Source organism: Synchiropus splendidus, chromosome 18 (genome assembly GCF_027744825.2).
Source record: "Synchiropus splendidus isolate RoL2022-P1 chromosome 18, RoL_Sspl_1.0, whole genome shotgun sequence".
NCBI classification, from domain to species: Eukaryota; Metazoa; Chordata; class Actinopteri; order Syngnathiformes; family Callionymidae; genus Synchiropus; species Synchiropus splendidus.
In genome coordinates this window covers 14,638,484-14,659,608 of record NC_071351.1, presented here as the reverse complement: position 1 = coordinate 14,659,608, position 21,125 = coordinate 14,638,484, and the positions used below count along the sequence as shown (strand labels likewise).

The 21,125-nt window shown below is 40.6% G+C and overlaps 1 protein-coding gene across 5 annotated transcripts; it reads left to right on the top strand.

The window, feature by feature from the left end:
- The first annotated feature begins 1,290 nt into the window (after positions 1 to 1,290).
- znf512b (zinc finger protein 512B) lies at positions 1,291 to 20,680 on the top strand. 5 transcript variants are annotated; one of them, XM_053850029.1, is made up of 18 exons: positions 1,291 to 1,406; positions 2,015 to 2,252; positions 4,223 to 4,351; positions 10,848 to 10,927; positions 11,076 to 11,204; positions 11,342 to 11,517; positions 12,253 to 12,518; positions 12,605 to 12,676; positions 13,158 to 13,292; positions 13,405 to 13,532; positions 14,611 to 14,703; positions 15,755 to 15,853; positions 16,251 to 16,391; positions 16,638 to 16,955; positions 17,041 to 17,142; positions 17,211 to 17,273; positions 17,470 to 17,568; positions 17,714 to 20,680. In XM_053850029.1, the coding sequence occupies exons 3-18, from the start codon at positions 4,225 to 4,227 to the stop codon at positions 18,029 to 18,031; spliced, it is 2,346 nt and encodes a 781-aa protein (XP_053706004.1). In that variant the 5' UTR covers positions 1,291 to 1,406; positions 2,015 to 2,252; positions 4,223 to 4,224; the 3' UTR covers positions 18,032 to 20,680. The 5 variants fall into 5 exon arrangements, with proteins under 5 accessions (XP_053706004.1, XP_053706002.1, XP_053706005.1 ...); XM_053850027.1 differs by lacking the exon at positions 1,291 to 1,406 and adding an exon at positions 1,413 to 1,608; XM_053850030.1 differs by lacking the exons at positions 1,291 to 1,406; positions 11,076 to 11,204 and adding an exon at positions 1,413 to 1,608.
- The last annotated feature ends 445 nt before the right edge of the window (positions 20,681 to 21,125 follow it).

Sequence of the window (21,125 nt, the reverse complement as noted above, 5' to 3'; positions counted from 1 at the left end):
AAAATATGTATTATCTATAAACAAATAAATACAAAACATCACTGTACTTAACATTTTTCCCAATAAATAATAAGTCTTCATGATACATGTTATGATGTGTCATGGATTGTTTGGGGTCACAAGTTGGGGGGCGCTCTTGTTATGTTGCCGGGTAACCATTCAGTTTGTTGGAAGTTGGAACCGTGAATAAAACCGGCTGTGTTGATACCGCCTGTGAGTTTTCCTACAGCTTTCAGCTGTCACATTTGGAGACGAGGATGGGATCTCACTGGAGACTGAGCCAAGTGAAGGGAACAGTGAAGAAGTCAGTTTAAAACTAAACAAACAGGCAGACTGTGACCTGGTAGGCTCACCATCTCTAGGAAGAGTTCGATCAAAAAGGAGCAGGAATCCCCCAGGGTATCTGAAAGATTATGTTCAAAAAGTGGAACAGCAGATAAAAGTTTTGGGCCATGGTGCATGCTATTTTCTTATTCCTTAGCCTAAAGGGTCATGTTTTGGTTTTGTTTTGTTTTGTTTTGGGTTAGCCTTTTAAGTTCCATTCTATTTTATGACCATTTTATTGTTTTAGATTTACCTTACTTACTTAGTGTTTATGGTGGTTTTGGTGACATGGGTTTGCGGATTGAAGTTGGAAGACGTGACCAATTTGAGGGGGAAGAGATGTTATGATGTGTCATGGATTATTTGGGGTCACAACTTGGGGGCGCTCTTGTTATATTGCCGGGTCACCATCCAGTTTGTTGGAAGTTGGAACCGTGAATAAAAGCGTCTGTGTTGATACCTCATGTATGTGAGTTTTCCTTTCAGCTTTCAGCTATCACAATACATATTTTGCTTTGACGTGTACTCGCATTCAGATTTACGCCTTCAATGTGCAATTTTGCTGCCCTCTACTGGCAATATGGGAGACTATTTAGAAGCAAAGATTACATCATGGTTTCTCATTTTCTCCACTGAGAGGAAATTGTGGGTCACAAATAAAACTGTCGCTGCGTTTCACAGTGGTATTCCTTCATTAATCGATAGTTATATAAATATACAAATATTAAAATGAATAGTGATTTTAAGGTGAAAACGGATGGTTTCAAAAATACCATTTACGATTATAGAATATAGAATTATACGTCAACATCAAATTAAAATTCCGTCATTTAATGAAATTTAGATGGTAAATATGTTTTAAGATTGTTTTTTAAACAGTCAAAATGCGCAGTTTAGATTTAAAATAAATATATTTGAAACAGTTTGATACCAGAAGTCGGGAGATATTGTTCAATAAATTGCCAAATCTGGTCACCGGAGGGCGATGGGGATAAAGCGCTTGGCGAAGGCTGATGTAAAGAATTGAAGCTCCCAAGTAGTTTTCGTCAGCACCGAGCGCCGTTACGTCGGAGGAGCATGGGGTAACGGGGCACTTGATCATTTCTGACTGCGATCAGTGATTAGAGATCGATAATATTAGCGGAGATAATAACGCGAGAGTTTGCAAGTTGCCTGAAGACTGTGGTCGCAACTGTCAAAGGTGGATACGCGCATGACCAAACACACATTACCGTAATACTGTACACGGCCGCCGAGATAATGTCCGTTTATATTTAACCCGAGGTAAGCGACACGTCTGAAATGTGTTCTTAACGTTTATTTCCGTCCTCTTTTACTTTCGCCATGAGTCTCACAGGCGTCGACATTACAACATGTTTGTGTCCTCCCTTCAGCTCCAGCAGCGCCAGGATTTTTTCCTCCTCCTTCGTAATAAAGTCGCCATTTTGCTTCACTGCCTTTATAAACCGATTCCGTGTTGTGACATTTTTGCTCAGGGATTTTGTGAGTTTATGAGGGTATTTTTGAGGGGAGTGTTTGGCGAGCAGGCAGAGGAGAAGTGCCTCATGGTGAACATATTGATGCGGAGAGGAGGGAGCACCGGGGAAAATGGAAACCAGGAATAAATAAAGCGAAAGTGTCCGGGGGATCTGCTCGCTGACAGACGCTGTGGTTTATCTCCTCCCGCTAGGTTGTTTCATTCCTCCGGCGTCAAGGTTTGCGGTGCTCCGGAATACGGGACGACGGCGACGACTGTCCGGTTTCATTCAGGCCACCTTTTGGTCCAGCGAGACGGCTCTCGGACAGCCGGCAGGTGTGATGGACATGTAACGTTGCGTCTGTGGAAGTACGCCCAGGAAGGTGCTTGACCCTTGACCTTGTCCTTCCACACGTGGGTGACCCGGGGCCACCCGGAGAGCGCCAGACTGGTAGGTGTGGTCGACCCCAATCTGGGGCTCCATGTCAACAAAACATTTACTGCTTCTTTTAAACGTGTTCTTTACATTGAAACAAGTCATCCGACGGAATATTTAAGTCAAAATCAGTTCTAATGATTATTTAACCTGGTTTTACTACTAATTTTCCGCTACCTATGCTGCACTAGCTGCAGAAAGTAGTAGCAAAGCACAGTTTTAGGGGTCATAACTATATTACCTCCACAGTTCAGTGATAATTTCTGTGCTTAAATAAGATGTTTAAATCAGAACTAAAGTCAATATCCATAACAATAAGTATACTAATATGTGACCCCATTATCATTAACATACAGCATGTCAATGAAACGTCATTTTTTAATATTAATAAGCTATTAAACGCTGGCATTTGAGTGAAAAAGCATGTAAAGTATGTTATGAACTGGTTTAACAGGATATTGAAATATTTCACAACACTCTCTAAGTAGCATTTTATCCTGACTCTTGTTAAACCGAGTTGATGCGCTGTTAAAATAGATCCTTTTATGAGCGATTTTAGAAACTGATGCGCAATTCTTTTACTGGGGAAAATGGCTCCGGGGCGGACATGCCTGATTTAAAGTGACAAACAAATCTGTTATTTTGCGTTTTTTTTATGTGTTTCTGAAGCCCACTACCTTTTATTTTCCTCCCAAAACTTCAACTCTTTTGACGCTGTTTTGAATACAAGTCACGAGCTGTTCGGAAGCCAGAAGGGAGTCCAGCCTTTAGGTAGATGCCCAAGTCCCCACACTCACAGTAATATAGCCAATATAATTCACCGTTTACCGACTCTGGAGGCCTAAAGTAGCTTTGGTTACAGCGGCATTATCGTTGACCAAAGAGTCAGGAAACCAAAAATAGCAGAAGTTTTTAGGCCATGACCTTATAGAGAACAGACAGAAAAGTATTAATAACACAGAACCATCAATATTGTATACCCTACTGCATTTTTTAATACACGGATCTGTGTGATGCTATCCAGCTCACAGGAACTGCAGCGATCCGTCTAAGTGTAAGTTGACAGCCTGTTGGATGCTAAACTTGCTGCGATCAAAAAACAGATTTGCATCAGTGGTTCAAGAGATTGCTATCCTGCTATGCTCACAGTAGCACACAGTAGTTTCAGACTCAGAAATAGATGAAATTGTTTATTGCCGGTTATTATTTCTGTTATCTCATAATAACTGTCTTGTTCTTGCTCATACTTTTCCAGAAGGCTTCAGTGAATTGAGTTTCTATTCTGCAGCTGCAACTTCTACTGACTGACTTCTTTCTCTTGAAAGATCATGGCAGTGATATTTTCAAGTTTATTAGCAATGCTGACAGCCGGGTGCCAAAATTGGCCAAACATTAATACGTTGTAAAAAATTACCATTACATTTTTATGAAGAATGTTTGAAATATTTTAAGGGTGTTTGAGCAATAGTCACATTCAATACTTCAATATATATAATATATATGGATACATGTATCATGTATTTAAACATGATATGTTATTGCACTTCTACTAATGGGATTTTAAATCACCCTTCACCAATGACTTCTTGGTTAAATTAAGTAGATATTAATGAAGACGGTGTCACGACCTCCCAAGTCTTATTTTGAAGTATTTTTTGCAGATCATTGAAGCCCAATCTTAACTGTAGCAAGGGCGATGCCTTTGGAATTGTGTTGAACTCCTCTGGTGTTTAATGTGTGGAGCATGAGGTGTAAGAGGTTATTGATTTTTAAATGAAACATGGAAGGTCACACAATCATTAGCACCACAGATGTGTGTTTCCGAATTCAAATAGCCATGCGTCTAGCAGTGCAGCGCAGGATGACAGCGTGAGTGTAGATTATTTCTAATTATGTTTCAAAATCAATGCAGCAGGATTAATGGTTGGAAGGAATGACACTGACACAGTTTTTTGTCATTGATTGGTCTTTGTCCTTGGTTGCAGTGATGGAGAACCCAAGTAGCCCCAGGCTTGGGAAACTAACCTCGTCCGGGATGCCAAAGATCAGGACGGCAAAGCATGGACATCTTCAAGACCCAGGATCCCTGGCATGTACGGACAACAACAAAAATAGTAGGTGGCAACCGGTTACTCAGGTCTTTTTCATGTATAGAGTCGGCTTAATGTGCCAGCCAAAGAAAGGCTCAACAGTGACTTGCAATTTTGCCATTCACAGGTGAAAGCATCAGAAATTTAATTTCCACTTCTTGGAAAAAAATCTAAACAAAAGAAGAATAGTTTGAACTCAGTTGTGTTTGAAATCAACACCAATTGGATGTTAATGTTTGACAGGTCGGTTTGCTCGCGCCGTTCGTGTGCGACATTCATGTTTAAAACTGCGCTGTTTCAAATTATTATTTGAACCGCTCCACAGACTGGCTTTTCATCCCTGCCTGGCTGGATGGTGACTGTTTATTTTCAGAGAATCCCAGTGATCATAATAATACTAATGCCTTCCTTATTTACAAGGCTGTAGTGAAGATAACTTTACGCTCAGTTCATCAGCCTAAGCTTAACTTGGCAACAAAGGCTTCTTGCAGGTGTGAAATACAATTTAGGCAGCGGCTCAAGACTATTAGTTGGTGTACACAGTACTAAAACCTAAATTTGCTGGCCATTTAATGTTTTGACGTTCAAATGTAGCCTTTGTTTTTCGGTAATCTGTGCTAATTTTCAGGACATGTTTATTTCAAGCAATGGTATGTATCGATGTCACGTGGGTTAAAGTCGCCGACTACTCCACAAGTGTGCAAAGTACAATTCAGTGTTGACCCTGATGAAATCAAGTTTCGTGACATCTGGATTTCTAGGTGCTTCCCGACTGAAGATTTACGAGTGTGCAACCCGGTTTGTTTACTCATACGAATATGCAGTTCAACATTCAGTTTCTCTTATCTAGACCACTTCCTGTTTCATTTCTTAGCCAGTGATTCACTGAAAACCTCCACCACTGGAACTCTCTCAGCACTTCAGCTAATATGGCTGGAGTGGCCCGTTGGTATGAGTCATTCCTAAAATAAGTTAGGCGGGTGTTAGAATCGTTTTTTTTCTCGCACATTTTGTTGAATAATGTATCCCATCTTATTACTCACCGGTGACTAACTTGAGCTTTCTATTGCAAACGATGCAAGAAAGCGCGACAGAGCTAATCAAAATGAGTCTGGTGTTAGTCTGCTTATCCCAGGGGGCTCTGAGGCTCAGACTGGGGAAACAAAGACATCAATCTCAGGATCCCTGTGAAGGATTGGAGCACTGAGCCTAATGCCAATTGTACACAATGTTCTTGTCTGATTTGCATAAACCAAAACATTTGCTATCTTTGTGACGCTTGCTTGTCATCCTTCATTCTGCGATCGTAGGAATGTAGTGTTTGATAACCAAAAGCTAAATCATTCAATCTTTAAGAGACCCAGTCAGAACAAGGAGAGATTTGGAGTTGTTCACATGACCCTTGGAAAGACATTTGATCGAGCTTGAATTGTTCTCTAGTTCAGTCGTTGCGTATTGTATCATGAGTTGTTTGATGGAAACTCTCACTGTTTTCTTTGTCTCTCTTTCAGAATGGTTTGATTTGAGGAAAGCTTTTTATAATTCTTAACATTGCTATTGCTGGAATAGTGACAACAAACTGAAGACAGGATGGGTGACTTAGTTTAATTTTGTTCTAAATGAAATTACCATTTTTTATAATTAAAAATGTTTAAATGTTTAAATACAATAAAATTCTTGTGTGTGTAACTGCTTAAATTATTTATAATTTTTTTAAACTTTTTTTTGTAACTTTTTAACGTTTTTGCACAGCATTCCAGTGATGCTGTCCTTGTTTATATTGAGCTCCAATCTCTTCCTTTGCCGTCTCATTTCCCTCCACGTTCGAGTCAAAATGGTTTATTTCCAACATGAATGATGTTTTCTATCATCCTCACCTTCCTATGATCCAAATCCCTGCTCACTTCACCCACTCTCATTTCAATCTGCGCTGAACAAGTATCTCCTTTTGTTTCAACTTCACGACACCTTGATGTTTTAAATTGCTCACATAACTTATCAATGGGAGGAAATCAAAACGAGCGACAGCTGCTGTCGCATTCTTAGTTTACATGAGGAGGTCGCTCGCTTGATGCTGCATCTGCAGTCGCTCAGTGGGTGTAGCATTTTCATCTTCATCACACCTTTATTTGGCAAGCTTATGGACAGCAGACGAGAAGAAGAGGAAAGTGGAAAATGAGGGAGGTTTAGTTGGTGAGTCACTGTGCATAAGGTGGACATAAGCAGACTGGATCAGACAATGTCTGGTGTGCTGCAGTTTGTATAGAAGAGATGGGGATCCATAGATTAAAACAGGGATCTAGAAAACTAAATAGCTTTCATTTTTGTACGTTTGTAACATTTGTATGTTAAATGATGAACTCTTGCGTTTTGACTTCCTAGGAACACATTAACCCTGAGTCAAGCCAAGGGTCACAGTGGGCATCATAGACCTACCTCCTCTCAGACTGACCAATGAGATCTTCAGAACCAAGATTCTTAGAACACATTCACTCAGGTTTCCAATCAACACAAGCAGGTTAAACCCTCTCTCATATTATGAGCTCAACTGTGCTGGTCTGTACATCGCCAGTAGCAGTTCTCCCAACTATGGTGGCCTCAGGAGGACAAAGGGCCGATACATTTTATTTGTCTAGAAAGGCACCTGCAGTAGCACAATAGTTAGCTAGCTAGGTAATTCCCACTGTCACTGCCTGATCTGGTCCGCCTGCCTGATGTGGTCCGCCGTAAATTCTGGTGCTGGATCCGGAAATGCACGTTTTACCAACTGACATTTACTGGTAAGCACAAGCGTACATGGTTATATCACGCAAAGGTGATGACGTTTTTTATGTATTAAAATAGTTTTTTTACTTAAAATATTCCAGCTTTAGAAATTATATATTTTTTAATTGGTATTCAATTTTTTTTTAATCCAACAAAATAAACAAACTCAAGCACCGCACCACGCTATACATAAATCTCGTTCAGGGCAGAAGTGCTCACTCTTGCTCCTGTTAGATCTATGTGAAACAAATGTAAGAAATGTTTCCTATACAATAATGTCTGCTGTGTACTGGAAGCAATAAGCAATACATTGCGCAGGTCAAATGTATTGGATGAGCTTGAAATGTTTATTGATTCCATAATGCTGGACTTAAAAAAATAGAATATCAGATACTGACATACAATTTCTAAATCTAGATTCTGACAATGTGATGACGCCATTATGCTAAAAAACGTGCGGGTACACAGTAATACTGCGTACTTACGCATGCGTAAAAACGTATAATTTCCAGATTTTAATGTTAAATATAGACTATTTTAACATTTATTTTTTTTTAAAATCACAACTTTACCCGATATAACCAGTAAACACAATTCGTAGAACTTGCGCATGCGTGTTACTAACATCCGGTTACCCGAAATTTCCGGCGGACCAGATCAGGCAGTGACACCCACTACCCGACAGCTAGCAAGCAAGCTAGCTAGCTACCTAGATAGACAGATTTCAATGTTACTGTCTGCCAGAAAACATTAAATAAATTATAAATATATTTTGTTTCAGATAGTCCATATGTTGGTCTGAAACCAATATAATGTGTATAAACATTTGCGAATATGCTTTTTTTAGCTGCATTATTACTTACATAAGTCTATTCCTCCAGTTTTCTCAAAGTACTGCCAAGCCGAGCTACATGTACTTTTACAAACTGACACTGAGTATGAGTGCCTGTGTGAGGTTTTGACGACCAAGTTATTGACACTTCAAGCTGCTGGATACAAAACAAACACTGAAAGATAAATGTTGATTCAGGGAAATGTACTCCACTTGTGTGTAAGTATGAGACAGGTACTGATAAATAATCATTTTGGAGGCAGGAAAAAAAACGGTTTTCTTCATAGGGAGCATCTGATTGGCAAGTCGAGATGTTGTACGCAGTATCCGTGGAGTAAGAGTAGTTTTGCATTGATTGTGGGACATTTCCACCATGTCAGTCAAAAGTGGCATTGCTGTGTTTGAATGTTTTCAGTTGAAACCACAGCGTGCCGGTACCCTGCTGTGCAGACAAAGACAAAGGCTCCTGTGTGAGTGTGTGTCAAGGAAAACAAACGACTGTATTCTGAGTGTGTGCGTGCATGTGTCTATGTATATGTGTGTGTGTGTGTGCATATCCTGGCACTCAGGGGGAGCAATCGCAGGCGTAGCGAGGAGAGGTTATTTGAGATCAGTAGGCAGCTGCCAGCCGTCCTGAGTTTTCCCTTCCCGACTCCTCTCTTCTTCGCCTCTTCTTGCTCAGTCAGTATTAGTGAGCGTGCAGCAACAGTTGTGGACAGCTGGGATCAAGTCACACTGACATTAGATGAGCAGCTGTTTGTGCCGCTTGTCACAATGGGCCTGCTTTGTTTCGCATCATGGTGTTTGCCGGGACTAAGCTATCCATTTACAAGCACAAGATGCATCCAAAGATGTCTGACACTGGCTTTCTGGCTCTAACCTGTTGGCTTGATACGTGAGCGTCTGGTGTTTTGAAAGAGCACAGCGGAGAATCTTGCTTCGAGGAAAGCGGCTGTCAGTGAGGGAAACTTCTTATCCCCATAGCAACAGAAACATATCTTACCCAACAGCTGAATTCATTAATTGGCTCCTTTCGTTTACAAGACCTTTATTTTCTGAGACAGGAATTAGAACGCATGCTCAATTTCCTCTTCAGCACAAGAAAGGCTCTGCCAACTGCATCACCTCACCAGCTGCTACTCAGACAGCTAATAGAGAATGTTTCATCGCCTGAAGAATATTAATATGCTCAAATCCGTGAGCACAAATCACACTTGCACACACAGACACAGCGGTTTTGTGTGTCAAGCATTTAGTTCCTGCACCATTGGTCGCACAAAATCACAAATGCATTGCTGTACTTTCCTCTGTGCTGTATTTTATCGCAACCTGTCAGAACTAAGGCTACATTCTGATTAAATGTTGCTTCTATTCTGTGCAGAATGCCGACCGTTTTAATAAGTGCTGTCCCCACACTTCGAATGATTCGATTCTGAACCCACTACAAATGCCTCCTGCTTGCAAATATTCTAGGAGATATCTTGTGAATTAAAAGAAGCAAAAAGGGTTAAGACTCAGTTGGATTTTTAAAAATTCTATAGTTTGCCTGTAATAAATAAAATGGAGACTGAAATGGTGCTTCCCACTTAAAGACTTGTCAATAAATACATGTACTGAGGGACAAATAAGGACACCTCATCTCATCTATGAAATCAGCCGGGTGATGTGGAACGATGTGAACATGCCAGGTTGTATGTTCTAGCTACAAATGAAGAACAGCTTCAGCATTGCACATGATTGACAACAGGCCCAGCACCACAAATCAACAAAATGAAAATAATGGCTTTAGTTTGAACTGGCAAAGGGGGTCATATCTCAGCACAGGAGCCCCTTAGGATCAACTGTCCTGGCTGGAACCCTTTTCATGAGAGCTATCATCTTATATCAAGACAAATTTGTCATGAATCTACCAGCTACATCAGAGGTCGGAGATTAGACTCTTTATAGTTTTTCCATGTAATGCTCATTTTTACAGTATTTCCAGTCCCTCAAACTAAATAAATGAAAATATTGAGGAAAATGCTTTGTAATAAACTGCTTTTTTTAAATATTTACGTTTACCCAGTGGTATGTTGCCAAGATTATTTATTTATTATTTATAGTAATACTTATATTGATAATTATTAAATAAAATAACTAAATATATAACTAAACTTATTTTATGATATTTAAGTCTCTAATTTTTTTTTGTTTCAGTCTTTTTGGCCTTAGTCCCATGGTAGATCGTGGCCCCTTTAATAATGAACTTCTGAGCTACATGTTTTCCAGCGTTTACTTCATAAGAAAATGGTTTTACATTCACTGAGTGCCGTTTAGGTGTTTCATTGCCTTGATATTCAATGAAGGCAGTTGCATTTCAAGGATATTGCACCTTGACTACAAGGTTATTGGTGCATTTTCCTTCAAAAACAAGGAGCTTCCATCCTGACCCAAAGTGACATTATCTTCTCGCGTTGCTTCTGCTGCTGCTCTCTGGTCATTCTAGGTGAATCGGGCCGCCCTATGTAACGCGGTTCCCAGCAGCAGCAGTAGCAGCATCATTTAGTATTCTGCTTGGTCAGAGGAAGAAATCATACGCCTCTGCAATTCACTCACCTAGTTTCACCCCTCTTCTCCCTTTCAACCGCAGCTTCCTGAGTAGCACATTGTCAGCGTGTCGTTGTGGCACTTTGCTTTCTGACTAAATGTTTATGATACGATTCAAGAGGATTCATGGGATGTCGAATTCAGTCGCATAAAATGAGAACAGAAAGTGTGCCAGACAGCTAAGGATGGAGGGAGCAGAGGAGAGACTGGAAAGTGTGCATTATTTTCTCCTTCTTCCTGGCTAATCCTAGTGTGTCATCCTGACAAAAATATCGTCTTGTAGTGTGAATTTGTCTGTAAGGGGGATTGAAATTAAGAGTAATATTTAATCATCAGGTCCAGAGAGTGATGACCCAACAGAAGGAAAGAGGAAAGGTCGGCCGAAAGTGGAAGTGCAGGAGCTCCGAAGCATCCCTGTGAGTATCTTTTTGGGCTTCGTGGGTGTTGAAAGTGGGCGTCGTCTTCCAGCAGGGTAGCTAGTGTGCCACAAATGTGCACAATTAACAGTACAGCTTTAATTATTCACTGCATTTATCCAGTTCTCTCTGTCTCACCCCTGAGCAGGCTATTATGATAGAACAGTGGAAGGAAGAGTTTAAGAGACGCTCCAGAGTTAAGTGTCCGTGTTCAGGCTGCTGGTTAGAGTTTCCCAGCATCTATGGCGTCAAGTACCACTATCAACGCTGCCAGGGGGTGAGCAACCAAATTATGCTTTCTATAATGAGGCTATTTCTATTCCACACTTCAGAAAAGACTTGTAGAAAATGAAACTTCCAGACTGTCTTCTTTTTCTCTAATAGCTCACTTGATTTTTTTAACGGCTCTTCCAGGCAACAGTAGGTGAGAAGCTGAGTCACGGTTGTCCTTACTGTGAGGCCACGTTTGCCACGAAGGTTCGCCTTGAAAAGCACAAGCTGTGGAATCACCCTGAGCAAGTCAGTTTGGAGGCGAAGGATGAGCAGCTTAAGTTTCAGAAGAAGGCGATCAAGTCAAATAGCAAGAAAAGGTGGGCAACAAAAAATGTCAATATCAATAAGCAACATTCAGCATTCGATTACAGATTCTCCAGAAGAGGTGGTTCATCATTTCTTGTCCCTTTATTGCTTAAAAGATTCAGTCGTTTTCTCCTCCCTGTCTTTTTTCTGTTGGATTGGAATCTGCGGCCGTGACAGCACCATGCTTGGATCAAACTAATGAATTATTAAAATCAATTGTAACGTCACAGTCATCCTTTATGCAGATGCTCATCACTTCCACTCATTCACTCACTCAAGCATGCCCTCCTTTTCTCACTGTGACACACACGAGCACAGGCAGAACAAACTTGCGATGCCTCACATCCTGTCACTTGCAAATACTCCACTTTCACACGCTACTTGTTGGTCATGCAAAACCTCAGTTTCTCCCTCGCGTACCTCGTCACGCACAAATCTCTCACACAGTGAACTTGCCATCGATACCCTACACTAACACACTCTCCTACACACTAACCCATGCATTTAAATGTCTTCTCTAATTCCTGGAATCCATTTTTAAGTGCATCACATTGGTGATCTGCATTCTATTCTTTTTTTAACAGCTGTTCAGCCTTCGGTGAGTCTTTGTGATCACCTGCTTGGACAGATGTCGACTAGCTTCTTTAAGGCCAAAGGCTGCTTTAAATTCCTCAATTTCACAGGCCGTCCCATTACGATTTTCTAGCTATGATTTATGTTGTGAGTGATTCCTTCTATGTTTCCAGGCCGTTAGAGCACAGCCCTCCATCACCGGTGTTTTTTAAGGTCAAAAAGATCCACGAGACGTTCACACCCTTCCACAACGGGGAGCTGATCCACCACAAAAGTGAGAGGAAGCTGCCCAGCGTCAACCAGCCTCACATCCAACAGTCCGTCCAGTCTCAGTCACAGCAGTCGCACAGTGCGTCATCTGACGCAGGAGGCAGTGAAAGCGAAGGCGGCAGTCTCCCTCCCTTGTACTCTGATGAGGATCCAGAGAGGATGAAACACAGTGAGATGAAAATTTTACCCATAAATCCTCTCTATCCTCATGATTTCACTCAAATTCTTCTTTGTGTTGTGTTTGTCCTGAGAAAGGAAGGAAACAGAAAACTCCCAAAAAATTCACTGGTGAGCAGCCTTCCATTTCTGGAACTTTTGGATTAAAAGGTAAATCCTGTTTTCAACCTTTAGTATTTAAGATAATAATCATTTCAATTAATGAGTTGCTACCTTTGGGCTTGTATTTATCTTGTTGTTGAATTAAAAGCCGGGAACTTTAAAAACAGAGTAAGAGACCAGGAATATATGTTTGTCTTAAAAAGGATGTCACTAACATATAAATCCAACAGATTAAAGGCATGGTAGCTAATCATGTGCACAGTGAAGAGTAGCAGCAATATATTTCAACAAAATATATATGAGAATAAAAGTAAACATGCAGAAGACAGTGGTTGGTGCAGTTTTAAAGAACTGACTGAAGGTAATGAAGAGGAAAAATGGAGGTACTAAAAGTGGATTAGCATTCATGGCGCAGATATACAGGTCTTAATAATGAAAGTGCGAGGCATTGTTGCAAAAAAGTGAAGAAATTAAATGGGCACTGCGGTTACTGTTGGTGTCTAAGGTCAATCCTTCCTAATATTTTCAGGGATGACAAAGGTGGAGGAGAAGTTGAAAGCCGGCCGTCTGAAGAAAGCAGAGGGTAACTTAAACGAAGCAGCTCAGAAAAGACCAGCCCCAAATCAGACCTCCAAGAAAGACCAAGCTGCAACAAGCAGTACCGGTGAGTGAGCATGAAAACCTTCTATCATCTTAGCCCTTTACTGTGATCTGGTCTAAGAAGCTTCAAGCGCGTGCAGTGGTAAATGACAGTCATGTTTTGATGATGTTCATAGGAAGCGTCACAGACACACTGTGGCAGAAAGCCATTTCAGAAAGAGGTGAAGTGGTTTGCCCCACCTGTTCCATTGTAACCAGAAAAACAATCCAGGGCCTAAAGAACCACATGGAGATCTGTCAAAAGGTCAGTATGACATACACCTGCTTGTCAATTAAAACCAGATCCATGCTCATACACTCAAATCTGTACATCCAAGTTGATTATATTCGCCTATTATGTAACGTTTTTAGAGTTGTGTGCGCAAGGCGTTCGTCTGGACTGCAGACAGGAATGTAAAAGCTGTTTAAAATGTGACATTCCATGCGTAAATCGAAGCTCTGGCAGCGGTCTGGAAGCCACGTTAACATAATGGAAACACATTTGAGTCATGGTTGCTATTAATGTTTTGAGTTTCTGAGTATGAAGGAGTTATTCATCTGTTCATTTTGTCCTGAATACTGGCATCTTGTTTGTGGTATCTTTAAAAAAGGGAAAGCAGCTGACGCATTAATGAGACGGTCACTGTCACAGCACTTCGATTTTACTGCCGCACACTAAATTATTTTCCACTCAAGTAATAAATGAGATTGTGTGAAAGAAGGTAACACTACTAAATTAGAGTGAGTTTTGCCGAAAGACGACCCATCAAGAGCAGGGCAATAACTTTAGTGCCTCAGGAGAGTCGTGTTCCAACTGTTGTTTTAATGGCTCCTTGGCCAATGTCACTATATTAAAGTCACATTCTGTAGTTAAGTGATCCAGCATCAACATCTGACCACATCAGTAGCATGAGCAGAGCAGCCAAGGAGTGTGTTTTCATTAGCAGTTCCTTCATTATTATTAGAATAGGCAATCTGTTTTGGAAAAACTAGTCAACAAAAAAATTCAGCATCAACTTCAAACAATCCTGAGATTTGCTAGCCTGGCTGCCTCCTCTGGAGTGGAATCCTGTTGAAGCCATAGCGTTTTCTCTCAAATTCCAAGCTCAAGAAGGAAGTCGCTGTTGTTATTATGATCCGCATAAAGTGATGAACTAATGTTTGCTAGCATGGACGATGATTTATTATTTGAAATGAAATACTAATAATAAGTACTTGTGATGTTTTCTATATTTAGGTGGATAGCCTGGTTGTGATTAACATGGAAATAAAGTTGTGTGTCAGTAGCTATAATTCTTCATAGTCTGTGCTTATTATTGGTTCTAATGTTTATCGTTCTACAGCTCCAAGATGCTCTGAAGTGCCAGCAGTGCCACAAACAGTTCCGGTCCAAAGCCGGCCTCAACTACCACATCATGGCTGAACACAGTACCAAGGTATGTCGAGGGAATCTTATTCACTGCGTCAATCAGTGGGTTTGGTTTTGAAGCTCCCTGACAAAAGCGCTGCCAAACTAATTAAATATGATTCCAAACATTGTCAGCGATGAGGAATCTTGACATCCTCTGGTTATTCTGGATTTTGAACGGCATTACCGCAGCTGTCAAAGTTTGACAGTGAAAAGCTTCAGCAAGATACGATCGTGAAGGCCTGGCATTAGAACAATGGTCCTGCCATGAAGTTTGCTAAATTATTCAAGCCTGTTTCAAGATGTGTCATGAAATATTAATGAATGTACTCGCAGGAGTGCTCGTAGAATGATGCACGTGTGGGTCTGAGTGAGGAACATGCTGGAGAGGTTCTTTTGCTTATTTTTTCTTTGCTTGATCACCATTTAATAACAGCAACCATGTAAGAAGTATTGAGCACCTGACTAGTCTCTTCACTCACTTGACCAGTCAATCACAGCAGGTGTGGTGAGCAAAATGTACTTCAGCATGTGGTTCGATTAGTGGATTTGCTTAGTTGTGATTGTCATGTGGTTAATACAACCACTCAGGTGTCACGTTGGTAAATACAACAGGCTGGCAGAAGGACAAGGGTGGCCCTGTTGAGTTTGACCTTCATGCCGCTGCTGCCGCCCAGAGGCTTTTCTCACACTGCCTCCCTCTCTGTTAGTTACTGTCTATTGTAGGGTGTTAGTCGCTTACTGTACATGCTCAAACGGGTCTTTTAGGCCTTATAAAAATCACAAAAACACAACACACGATCAGCTATATTTCCACTGGGATTCCCCAGTTAGTCTCCACATCTCTTTCGAGTAGCTGGCAGCGTCACCATCTGTTGTTCTGGTCTAAGTGGGGGCTTGGCACCAGCCAACAGTTGAGTGAAAGCCTGACAGTTGTCATAAACAAGCCTTGAGTAACAGCCTCGCCGTGAAACTAATTAATCATCGGCGTGCAGTCGAGATGGAAAACGCGTTTTCCACAGCGTGTTTTTTTGTGTCAGTTTCTGGACACACTTATGTGACATGTTTTTCCTCCTTAGCCCTCCGGGAGTGAGAGCCAGGTGGCGGACGAGCATGACGAGAGAGAACGTCTACGGCGAACGCTCAAACAGATGGGGCGAATAAAGTGTCCTCGTGAGGTATTTACTCCGCTGTTTTTCCTCTGTCCCATTTCTCTCTTCCTTTTCCCACTTTCCTTTCTTCCTCTGTGCTGTTTACTCCTTCATTTTGACTCCTTCATTTTGTTGCCATCATTTTCACTTCAAGCACTGCAGCTGGTAGTTTATCCACAACACATCAACACGTACACACTTTTTTCTATTCTCAGAAAGTGGAAATAAGAGCGCTACAAAGCAAACAACATGGCAAAATGAGCAATTTCCTTTCGTCATTTTGTTTTCAACATAAACCATCCGACACATCATTGCTGTGTCATTTGTTTCCACTTCAAACTCAGGAAGCTTCTTTGTTGTAAACATCCCTGGTATGATGGGCCACCAGAACCACCAGAAACAAATGTTTTTTTCTCTCTGCCAGCACTCCGGAAAGAACCACCGCTCCAAGGCTGAGAGAGACTACCATGCACACACGGAGAACTCTGCTGCCATCAGCAGCGTTGCGACTGTCAACTGTAAAGACCACGTCACCGACACTAACAACAACACTGGCAAAGACAAGGTGAGATTTCTCATATGTTGGAATAATTCAAGCTGATTTTTGAATGTCTTGGATTAACACTCTTTGTGCAAATAGGATTTAATAGTTTTTTTCTTGTGTGCCATTTTTATGTATATTTTTGGTTCCATAGAAATATGCGTAAAAAAATACGTAAAGATTGCATAGTACACATTATCATTCTTCTTCTGCGCAGTGGTGTGACTTCTTACTGTTTCATCTTATTGCTGATTTTTTTCTCTTACTCAGGTGTCTGAAGTGGTACCATCTGCAGGGAAGAAAGACCAGCATGACAGGAGAGAGTGGCACAACCAACAGAGACAGCATAAAGATCGAGAGTTCAGAGGGGTGGAGCAGGAGAAGAAGAGCAGTGAATCAGTCAATGAGAAACCTGTTCCAAACGCGGGACTTCAAGAGGACTTTGAACGGACTCCGAGCGGCAGAGTGCGGCGACGATCAGCTCAGGTCGCTGTGTTTCACCTGCAGGAGATAGCTGAGGACGAACTTGCCAAAGACTGGGGCACCAAGCGACGAAACAAGGATGACCTGGTTCCGGATAGCAAGAGGGTGAGGATAGTCTCAAGGCACCAGACGCTGATATATCTAACTCCAGAGTTTAGAAAACACTAACCAATTATTGTCTTGTGTGTAGCTAAACTACACTCGCCCAGGCCTCCCGAATTTCAGCCCAGAGCTTATTGAGACCTGGAAGAACCAAGTCAAGGAGAAAGGCTTCATTTGCTGCACTAACGAAGTATGGATTCGAACAAAGGAACAAAACTTTAAAGAAACATTTGAACAGCTTTTGGTTTTTGTTTACAGAACTGTGAAGCCGTGTACTCCAGTGTGTCTGGACTAAAAGCCCACCTTGCCAACTGTAGTCAGGTAAAAACTGGACAGGTCATTCACAAACATGAGATCTACATTGTAGTGGGGGACCATGACAAAAGATGGAAGCTGAAAGATGGGCTCAACTGAACCTACGCAGTCAATAAATCTGCTCTTTTCTAGTGATTATTATTGACTAGACAGTCAATCTCTGAAAGTGATTTTCTGACGTGAAGAGAATTTTTTTTTTCAGCGCGGTGGAGAACTTGGGAAATACACGTGTCTCATCTGCCAGAAGGCGTTCAACTCAGAGAGCGGAGTCAAATACCACATCAGTAAGACTCACTCACAGGTAGGTGATCAGCTGCTTTTTTGCTTTTTGATGTTCTTGGTTTTTCTTCAATATGACAATGTTTTTTCGTCTAAATTCATTATCTAAATTGTTAATTTCGAGTCTGAAAATCCAAGGCCTTATCTGACCCTTTCTATTCTCTCAGAACTGGTTCAGAGCGGCAGCCAGCGAGGTCGTGTCCAGTAGCAAATCTAAATCCCTGGAGGATAATGGAATTGAACCTGAGGTGAGAAATGGTGCCACCACTGGTAAGAAGAGGGGACGCAAGCCTAAAGAGCGCCGTCCTGTGGTCGAGCCTCTGCACAGGCTTGCTGAGGAGTCAGCCTCCTCCCAAAACTCCTCCCCTGCCATGAGTGGCTCCTCTAGTCCAACACAGATGCTTACAGATGAAGAGAATTCCAGCCTCAATAATTCACTGCTTGACAGAAGAAATAAACCGAAGAAGTTGTTGTTACCCGAGTAAAGCTCCTCTTCAACAAAGATTCTGAAATGTCGCGCCACCAGGTGGCGTGGTGTTTATCCGTCAGGACTGACCATTTAGACGTGAACTAGTTTTTAAGACCACCATTTCCCTGTGTAAATCCAACAATTTAATTTAACCTTTAAAGCACATGTAGTCATCGAAACATAGCAGTTTTGGAACAGAAGTAGTATTTAAAATGATTGTAATCCTTGTTTTCAAACTACATGTTGTGTTTGAGAGGTGTTTCTGTTCGCATGGCAAAATCATTTATAAATAGTCAGTGTTTTTCCACACATATACTGTACTGTGTACATAAACACAATCTATATCTATATATCTATATACTCAGCCCAATGTTGTGTCATTAACGCCCAAATTTGTTTGCCAGCTATTTTCAAATTATTGTTTTTAACGTCCTTTAATGTTTTCATTTTGAAATAACTGTCATATAAGCTAATAATGTGTGTCAGTCTTGTTCTGTTTTGACGCTAATTTTCCTAAAGCTATAATTTCAGTGGCATTATTTTGCTTTTTTGTCGCAGTGTATGCATACCATTTTTTTACTGTATATTTTCATTTATATGCCACTGTCAGTTTGAGTTTACCCAACAATTGCGGTCAAAAATCAATGTTTTTAACCAGTTTGCCAAGAAAATTGAATTGTTTGAATATTGTTTGCTAAGCTTGTTGCACCATTGCAGCACAATCAAAGAAGTATCGAAATTTTAAACAGAGGCCAACTGTTGTTGAAAGAGCTGGGAAGCTCTCTTTTATAGAGGTTAAGAAGAGGAAGGGTTTATTGAAAGAATTTGCAATGTTTGCGTAGTATGTGTAGTATATTAATGAACGATTGGACGCTCCAAGTTATCGTCTTGCACTTTAACCCCTGAAGCCTGCTTCTTGCCCTTTTGTATTTTTTGCACTTCAAGATAATTCATCCGAATCGGGCTTAGGAGCAGGTGAATTCTATCGTCATGAGAAATAAATTTTATTTGATTAAAGCGCAGATTGTTATTGAAAAACATTTATTGTCATCATGCAATCAGAGTATTGGTTGAATTTTAATTAAAAATATTTAAATTATAAAATGTGTGAAGTGATATATATAAATATATAATTTAAATTTATATTTAAAAGATACTTGAACATCCATTTTTAAGATGCAGAGAGAGAACCATGGCCTTAAAGTTGAATCTGATCCCGTCTGGGTTGCGTCACTGGTGTGAGCACTGAGGGTCTCAGAAGGCAGGATTCAGAAAATGGCTGCAACGACTAGCATGTCCCTGAAGGCCACCTTGTCCAGCCAACCTGTCTGTCCTCCTGAACAAGCCTTTTGCGTTCATGATCGCCATAATTTGAGTCAAGCACTGATGTCAATGAGCAAAAATCAATATGGGATTCAAACCTATCCCGTGTGACTTTTCTATTCTAAATGTGCTGATTTTCTCCATTTTAAATAAACTAAAGCCGATTTTCCAATGAGGGATGATTATGCATGTGTCGCTCATTCTTGGGGTGACGACCTTTCTATCCAGGTTTGGCAGGCGGTTAAGTCAAGCACTGATTTGTCCATGTCAATATGGGTGGTTTAAAAGAGTGCGTGCGTGCGTGTTCAGTTTAATTTTCTATCATAAGCTGCGGCACAGTTCACCAGCAGCTTGTCACTCATCAATAACGCCCCATTGACTGTGTTTACCTGACGAGCTTTGGTGTTGCAATATAATAGTTTAGCACTGCTTTTAAAAGTGGGGTATTTTACATTTGATCTCACCCTTTACTCTCTGTCTTCCTATGATGTGGAAAGTACACTACTATCCTGCAGTGTGAGCGAACTGCGACACCTTTTTAGATTATAGCAATACGCCATGTTTCGCTGGTTTGTTGGCTTGCTGATATTTTGATATATCAATGTGTCCTGATCTTTTTTGTTTGCTTTAAAATGCTTTTATATAGATAGCAAACCCCCTTTTTTTCAGTCAAATAACAGAGATTTTTTTTGACATTTTAGGTTGACATATACTGTTGTGCTCGGATATATTGATGCATATCCATATTTGTTTTGTTTTACAGATCAAACAGAGTCATTTAGTAATCAAAATGGGACAATAAGGCATATGTATACATGTTTCTGTACTTACTACACTTCTTATATCTTGAAATAGGTTTGGAATAGGAGTGTTGTTTGGAGCTTTCTAGTTATCCAGACTGTGTGTGTGTTGTGACTTTTGTATCTGGAGAAACAGCCGACTCAAACGTCTTCCCTCTGTTGCTTTCCCAAATCCAGGTTAGTCTTTAGAATTCCCACTCCACCATTTTTTGTTTAGAGACGGTGGGTGATTTGTATGCTACCTACTCTTAAAGCAGAAGAGGGCAACTGTCCCTGTTGCTAGAGTCACTGTTGTGAAACTGTGCTAGAGTTCTATGAAGACATTGACATTGTAGCTTATAACTGGTGATAATATAATGTATAGGCAACAACTGACATGAGAATAAAAATGTATTACACATTTCCGTATCAAAAATAAACCCTTGTAGTCCTGTCCGGACGCACTGCACCCCTTTTGAGTCGAAACTGCTACGGTTATTTTTCACCTGAATTGTTGTACTACATGTGCATTGGGAAATGAAACTAAAACTTAATAAAGGTTTGTTGACTACGCTTGTGTTGACCATTTTCATTAATCGGAAAAGAATATTTTCAAGACATTAAATTCTCAATTGTATATTAGGTTGAATTACTCATTCACAAATGAAAAAAAATCACTGTAAATTATATCACAAATAGATTGAAAGATTCTTACAGTAAGTCTGTGCAATATTTTGGTAGTAGAATTTCAGTTGGGAAAACAGCATTTGAGATGTACCAATACCAACTTATCGTAACAATCCAACTCGTTATAATATAATATTATGCTTTCTTTCAAATGTAGCGATTGATTTGAAACAAACCGCTCCAGATTATAGTGATAACATAAATGAGTTGACCTCCTCAAATCAACTGTCGTCCCCACCTTGAAAAGTAATGCCATTATTTAATTAATTAATCGCCGCTTTATGATGTTGAATTATGGAAATTGTAGTTTCGTCTGCGGCT

What these genes read in the sequence shown, in the direction of transcription:
- znf512b (XM_053850029.1), top strand. Translation starts at nt 4,225, where the DNA reads ATGGAGAACCCAAGTAGCCCCAGGCTTGGGAAACTAACCTCGTCCGGG. An exon ending in TGGAACTTTTGGATTAAAAG is followed by an intron (nt 12,677 to 13,157) that starts GTAAATCCTGTT and finishes TAATATTTTCAG; the next exon opens with GGATGACAAAGGTGGAGGAG. An exon ending in AGCTGCAACAAGCAGTACCG is followed by an intron (nt 13,293 to 13,404) that starts GTGAGTGAGCAT and finishes TGATGTTCATAG; the next exon opens with GAAGCGTCACAGACACACTG.